This window comes from Sciurus vulgaris (genome assembly GCF_902686455.1).
Source record: "Sciurus vulgaris genome assembly, chromosome: 18".
In the NCBI taxonomy this organism is placed as follows: Eukaryota; Metazoa; Chordata; class Mammalia; order Rodentia; family Sciuridae; genus Sciurus; species Sciurus vulgaris.
This window is the reverse complement of record NC_136479.1, coordinates 462433-469102: the sequence shown is the minus strand read 5'-3', so window position 1 is coordinate 469102 and position 6670 is coordinate 462433. Positions and strand designations below refer to the sequence as shown.

The 6670-nt window shown below is 63.7% G+C and overlaps 2 protein-coding genes across 3 annotated transcripts in view; both read right to left on the bottom strand.

Moving 5' to 3' along the window:
• Positions 1-6320, bottom strand: part of RAB40C (RAB40C, member RAS oncogene family) — a 62005-nt gene extending 55685 nt beyond the window's left edge. Inside the window, exon 1 of the mRNA XM_079121672.1 lies at positions 6310-6320. The gene's annotated coding sequence lies outside the window, so the exon portion shown is untranslated. The remainder of the gene's footprint in view (positions 1-6309) is intronic.
• PRR35 (proline rich 35) lies at positions 474-6588 on the bottom strand. 2 transcript variants are annotated; one of them, XM_079121671.1, is made up of 3 exons: positions 6497-6588; positions 2639-3718; positions 474-2356 (listed from the first exon to the last, which is right to left on the bottom strand). In XM_079121671.1, the coding sequence occupies exons 2-3, from the start codon at positions 3676-3678 to the stop codon at positions 1738-1740; spliced, it is 1659 nt and encodes a 552-aa protein (XP_078977797.1). In that variant the 5' UTR covers positions 3679-3718; positions 6497-6588; the 3' UTR covers positions 474-1737. The 2 variants fall into 2 exon arrangements, with proteins under 2 accessions (XP_078977797.1, XP_078977796.1); XM_079121670.1 differs by lacking the exon at positions 6497-6588 and adding an exon at positions 6170-6280.
• Between the last annotated feature and the right edge of the window lie 82 nt (positions 6589-6670).

Sequence of the window (6670 nt, the reverse complement as noted above, 5' to 3'; positions counted from 1 at the left end):
TCACCTGCCCATGGGACCCCTTCCCCCTCGGCGTGCCTAAGCTCCTGCCAGTCTCAGCCCCTGTCTGTGACCAGGGCTTGGAGACCTCTAAGCCCTGATCATTTAGGTGGGTCCTTTCCAGGGCTCTCTGATGTCCCCATCAAGAGTGGCCAGCCAGAGTCCCTACCTGGGGTTAGACTCCCTGCTCCTGCCGTGGCAGCCTGGCCTCTGTTGTTGGAGACAGGTAGAGGGAGGGGTGGAGCTGCCTGCAAGGACGAAGGGGAGGGGCAGTTGACTAGTCCCAACTGTGCAAGGGCTCAGGAAGCTCTGGAACACAGACCAAGTCCCCAGGCTGCTGAAAACTTCCTGCCTTGGGCCTTTGCCCAGACCCACACACAGGCCTTGCCCTCTCCCTGGACACTCTTCCCACTGCTGCTTTGTGGCTGGGTGCCTTTCAGCCCCACCCAACCCCCTCCAGGAGGCCACCATGGCATTCCACAAACAGGTAGCCCCAGGCCACTGCCCCTAGGCAGGACCTTTGCATTAGGGCCTTGGGAAGGTGACCTGCTGGCTGGGTCATCCTCCTGCCACACAACCAGGAGAGCAGGTTGTTTCTGACTCTGCTCCTGTGAGGCTGCCCCCGCATGAGGAGCTGGGGTGCAGTGGACATGGCGTGCCAGAGACTAGACTGGGTCTACCTCGGATTCAGGACCTCTGTCCTCAGATAGCTGCTGGCTCTGCCCTACAGCCCCTGGCACCACCCTGGAAAGTCTGGGCAGAGGGTACTCAGCTGGCACTTGTTGACTCTGGTCTGCAACCTGCTGTACCCCTCACCCAGCCAGCTGGCACTCCTGCTCCAGACACACCTATAACGCCTCACGGTGGGGTGGCTGTCTGATGCTATCACCAGGCAGCACGATCAATGGAGCAGTCAAGAGTCCTGCTCTGACTGGCCCTAGCCTGGCCAGCCCAGTCCTAGCTTGGCCAGCCAGGTATAGGCAGGAATGGCGCCTGGAAGGCAGCTTGCACTGGGCATTCCTGGTGGCCATGGAGGACATGCCCAGCCCCCCAGGGAGAAAAGTGATTAGCTATGGCTGGGGGGCTCCCTGTCTGCCCCCACCCCCACCCTGGAAGGCCAAGCGGGCACTGGGAGGGAGGCAGCGAGCTGTGAAGGCCACCGATGCCTATCATGGCTGCAGGGGCTGGCAGGGGCCCAGAGGAGGCCACATGGGGTGAGCAGCCCTGAGCCACAGAATGCAAGAGGCATCTTATAACCACATTCGAGGCTAGCACTAGGGCCAACTGGTCCAGCTGGGACTGCGGGATGCTCAGGGTTCCTGCATGCCCTCAGAAAGCAGGTGAGATCATCCTGAGCAGCTCGGACCACACAGGCCTGTCTCCCATCCTGCCCTGTCTCTGTCGCCAGCCCCTCAAGGAGGACCCAATAAGAGAATTGGGGTGGAAGGTGGGAGGCCAGCAGGGAGTTCAGGGACACTGCCCACCAAAGATGCCCGGCTTGGACATTTCCTTGGGGGTGTCCAGGCACTTTTGCTGGGGCAGCAAATGAAGGAGGCCCAGGCAGGGTGTTGAAGGTAGTATCTATTTAATGTCTGCAACTGTGATCAATAAATAACCATGACCTTGCTATTCTCACATTGCCCCAGAGACAGCCTCAGTCTCAGGCTGGCAGGGTCTGTCCACATGCACAGGCTGGACAGGCTGCAGGCAGGGGGCCCAGGGCAGGGTGAGTGGTTGTGGTCAGAGCTCAGCACCTGGAGTGTTCTGCAGGCTAGGGATATCCTTAGGGGTCTGGGAACCCCCAGCCCCGACATGAGTGCCCCAGCCACTGCCAGGAATGACAGGGTCTTCATGGGCCTGGAGGGGGAGGCCCGGGGGTGGGACACTGGAGTCTGCCTCACACTTGGTGGTGTGGCCGGAGAAGGGCTCAGGCGCCGTGTGGCCCAGCATACTGGGGGCCTCAGGGGTCCCCCTTGCCACTGCAGGGCCCAGCTCAGGCAGTCCCCAGGCCCCCGCTGGTGCTGCAGGCCCCTTGGCAGGCACCCGTTTCACAGAGAGGTCAAGCGGTGTGTCCAGCGGCCGTGCTGCCCGCTCCAGTGCCTGGTGGATGGTGAGCAGCTCCTGACGGATCTTGCCCAGCTGCTCCCGCAGAGGTCGGGGTGTCAGGTCCCCCACAGGCATCAACTGCCCCAGGCACTGTTCCACCCTGGCATAGTCGCCAAGGGCCCGGGTAAGGTCCTCACCCACAGGTCCTGGGCTTCCCAGCACCTGGGCCTGTGACTGTTGGGCGAGGGGGACCTCGGGATCACCCAGCTCCTTGTCCTCAGGCCAGAGCATCAGGGAGGAGCCTGACGGCAGGCTGCAGAATAAGAGCCAATCAGAAGGCCAGAAAGCCCCCATAGTTCCCCCAGCCCCTGACCCTTGGGTCCTCTGACCAGTGTGTTACCCTGGGCCCCAGGGAAATGGAACAAGGTCCCAGCCCAGAGCTGGGAGCCCCCCAAAGACAGATGAGATCCTCTCTGGTCTCAGTTCTGCTCTGTGGCCTGGAGCAGAATCAGCAAGTTAGCTCAGGACAGGGCCCACCCCCAACCCAGCCCTTCTGGAATCCTCCACCCCCAGAACCAGAGTCCATGGTACCCACCTGGTCTGGGAACCGAACTTTGCCAAGCTTGAGGAGGCCTTCAGGAGCTCCAGCCTGCTCCCCAGGGGCAGCTGCCTCTGGGGGTCTCCCTCCTGCCCTGGGTCCCTGGGGGTGCCATGGGGCCAGGTCCCCCCCAGCCCTGGAATGGGCACCTTTAGCAGCCCAGGAGCCAGAGTCCCAGGGGGTCCCTTCGGGGGCACAGAGGGGTTGGTATGGCTGACCCTGCCTGCCGGCAGCCCCAGACTTTGCTCCAGGAGCAGAGGATAGTACAGACGAGGGGCTAGAGCAGCCTGCTCAGGGGACTGTGGGGATGGGAAGGGGGCAGCAGGGGGCAGAAGGGGACTGGCTGAGGCCAGGAAGGGCATGTGGGCAGCAGCAGCCAGTGAGGGACCCAGGTAGGAGAACAGGCCAGGGCCTAGAGGGTAGTTGACACCCAGCAGTGAGAGGTGGATGCTCTGGGCCTCTGGGAACTCACCCCGGGTGGGTGGTGGGTAGCAGGGGACACTGCTCTCAGGGCCTGCTGAGGCCACAGCCCCCATGGCCATGCTTCTTGAGCCACTGCCCAGCCCTGGCTTCCAGGACTCCACCAGGAGCCCACCAGGGCCAGGTCCCTTCCTGGCAGCCCTGGTCAGAGTGGGCAGTGGCTCTGGAGACCCCTCGGCCCCAGGCTTAGGGCCCCCACCACAGTGGCGCCGGGAAAGGCCATCAGTGACCATGGGGTCAGGCATGGTGGGCTGCCTGCCACGGTTGGGGGGATCCCCAGAACCATCAGGGGTGGACACTCGGGTCCTGGGTGAGGAGGGTGCGCGGCGGCAGGCCCAATCCGGAGAGTCCAGCAGCAGTGAGAGGGAGTCTTTGCAGAGGCTGTACTTCATGTGGTTGTAGAGGTGGGACTTCTCCAGGCATGTGAAGGGGCACTGGAAGCACTTGTAGTTGTAGGGTTTGCCCCAGGGCCGGGGGATGTAGTGAGGTTTCTTGGGCTTCCGAGACCTCGCCCTCACCCCTGTGCCCATGCGGCACGAGCCGGCCTCACGAGACATGGTGGCCTGGCTAGTGGGCAGGCTGGGGCACCATGGACACCTGCAAACAGGGGGCTGCAGTCAGTACTAGGTTCCTCAGACTCCCCTCTCCCCTCCCCTGGGGCTCCCCACCTCCACGATAAGCGCCCAGGTGCCCTTGCCCCCCTCCGTCCTGTGGTCTCAGCTCCGCTCCCTGAATGCCTCTCCAGGGACCACTAGGGCCTCCAGATCAGCAAACGGAGAATGGAGCACCCAGTCAAATCTGACACAGACATCAAATAACTTTCCAGGGTAAGTATGGCCTATGCTGATTTGCAAACTACATGAAAAATTATTCATCATGTACCTGAAAGAAAAATTTAACTGGGTTTCCTGCATTTTACTGGGTGACCCTATATAAATCCCCCTGGCCACAAGGACATGCTGCCCCCCTCCCCAAGGCCAATTTCTGGAATGGTCAGTCTCTGAGGCCCTGCCTCCATACAGGCAGGCACCTGAGAGCATTCAGGAAGTGACTAAAAGAAGCCAGGTGTGACTAGTGTCCCTCCAGAGACCCGATCCCTGTTGAGCCGTCTGCCCCTGCCAGAGGCCAAGGTGAAGACCACTGAGACAGAAACTAGCAAAGCCAGCTGCATGCAGTGTTGCATGCCTGTGTGATTCCAGAGACTCAGGAGTCTGAGGCAGGAGGGTGGCAAATTTCAGGCTAGCCTGAGCCACTTAGCAAGACCCTGTCTCAAAATAAAAAATAAAAAGGAGCTGGGGAAGCAGCTCAGTAGTAGAGTGCCCCTGGGCTCCATGCCCTGTACCACAGAGGCTCGAGTGTCTGGTTAACACTGCATGTGTGCCTGCACGCCTGAGATGCTCCACCGTAATGTCAGGTGGGCATGGGGAATGATCTGAGGGGGGTCAGCCTCACGTGGGGCCAGCCCAGGCTGAGGGAGTGGACATCACAGCATGGCCCCTCGGCACAGCCACCTGCTCGGCCCAGCTCCATCTGGGAGGCTTCAGGCAGGTCAGTGACCAAGCCCGCAGCGGCCCTGCTCAGCCAAGACCCTCTTCTCCCCACACCCTGCAACGCAGGCTGGCTCAGAAGCTGCTCCACACTCCATCTGGGCTGCCACCTGGGCTGTCCACTGCCCCAGCACTTGTGCCTGGGTGGGATGCATGGCGTGTGTGTGCACACGCAGGCTTTGGGTGTGTGTGCACAGTGCAGAGGACTGCAGAAACCCTTGCTCGGCACCTGCAGGAACGACCTCTGCACGGCCAGGCCGCCATGCAGGATGCATCCATGTGCAGAGCACTTGGCACGCACATGCAGCCCATACCCTGCTCAGTGGACGTGGCTGCTTGTCACCAGAGCACACATAGAGCACACACACCCAAGGACACAGACAGACATAGCGGAGACTCACACACAGTTGCGGACCCATAGGTGTGGGCACAATGTGCCTCTCAGATGGCCAGGGCAGGGCTGGGGGCAACTGGGCAGTCGCTGGGCACAGCCTTCCTTCCTGTTGGCTATTATGTTTTGCCTACCTCTGTTAAGGGAATGGCCAGGGAGTGGGAAGAGCTGCCTTTCCAAAGGCTTGGGGCCCTACAGGGCAGCATGGCTAGACCTGGGTGTGGGCCAGCAGAGGCTGAGAGGGGCTGCAAGTTGGGAAGGAGGGGGCTGGCCCAGGAAGGGGCTTGGGGCTCCCTGAGGGACTGCAGACCCGACCTGGACTCGGTGGGTACAAAGCAGTCCCTTCTCTCTGCCTGGTCCCCCACCCGTGCCACGAGATGTGGATGACAGATAGGAGTGCTCAGGCGACAGAGGCGGCTGTTCCGGGGCCATCGATCACCCAGCCCTGGGAGCCACACAGCTGTGCCAACTGGTGCTGCCTCCCACCCCACCTCCCAGCCGGGATCTGGGGCTCCTCCTGGGCCCCTGAACTCAACAATAGAGGTTCCTCCCGTGCTTCCTCTCCAGATCAGGCACAAGAGGGGGGCTCTTCTGGAAGCCATCTCATCAGCTGCTGACCCACAAGGACCCAGAGGACACCAGGGACCCACGCAGCACGGGGTACACGGAGGGAAGACACCCCCACACCCACACCCGCACACACAAGAACACACCCCCATACAGCGTATCCCAACCTGTGCCCAGGTGCAAGCTCACAGACCCCGGGGCACCCCCTTCCTGGACAGAACTGTTCACTGGAGAGGGCACTGGGCCGCCATCAGGTCACTGCCTGCAGGTCCCCTTGACCACTCGGGACTCTGGGAGTGCCACCCACAGACTGGCAGGGCAGCAGGACCCAGGCTCTCTCTGGCTGAGGCGGGCTGGCTGGGACCCCACAGCCTCCGCCTGTCTCCCCGCTGCGGCGGCGCCCAGGTGGCCCCTGGCAGAGCCTGGACCCCGAACGCAATAGCAGTGGGGAGCAGGGGCCAGCCGCGCCGCGGCGGTCGGCGTCCAGCGCCCTGCCCGGCCCGCCCTGCGCCCCAACTTCGCGGGAAGCGCCGCCCGCCTTACCCGCGTCCGCCAGCCGAGCCGAGCCTGCGGCTCCCGCCAAGTCTGCGCCAGGCCGCGCGGAGGGGCGAACTTCCCGCCCGCTCCCGAGGACGCCTCGGGGGAAACTGAGGCCGGTCCCTCGGCAGCGACACCGGAGCCACCGCCGCCGCCGCCCGCGTCCCCCCGACGCCGCCTCGCGCCCACCGAAGTTGGCGGCGAAGCGCGCGCGTGCGCCACGGCGCGGGCTCCGGGCGCGGCGACCTCCGACCGGGCTGGGGCGCGGGAGGCGGAACGGCCCCAGCCCGGGACGCCCGCCCACCTCCTCGCTCGCCGCCCTGCCGCACTCACCGGCCTCGCCGGACGGCTCGGGATGGAGCAGCGCCGGAGACGCCGCGGTGCCGCGGAGCCTGAGTGGCGCGCAGGTGCGCGGCAAGTGAGGGGCGCCTGGCACCGTCCCCGCCCCCGTTGCCTGCAGGCTGCCGCGGGGGTGCGCGGAGGCGGCCAAGTCTCCCGGGTCCCCGC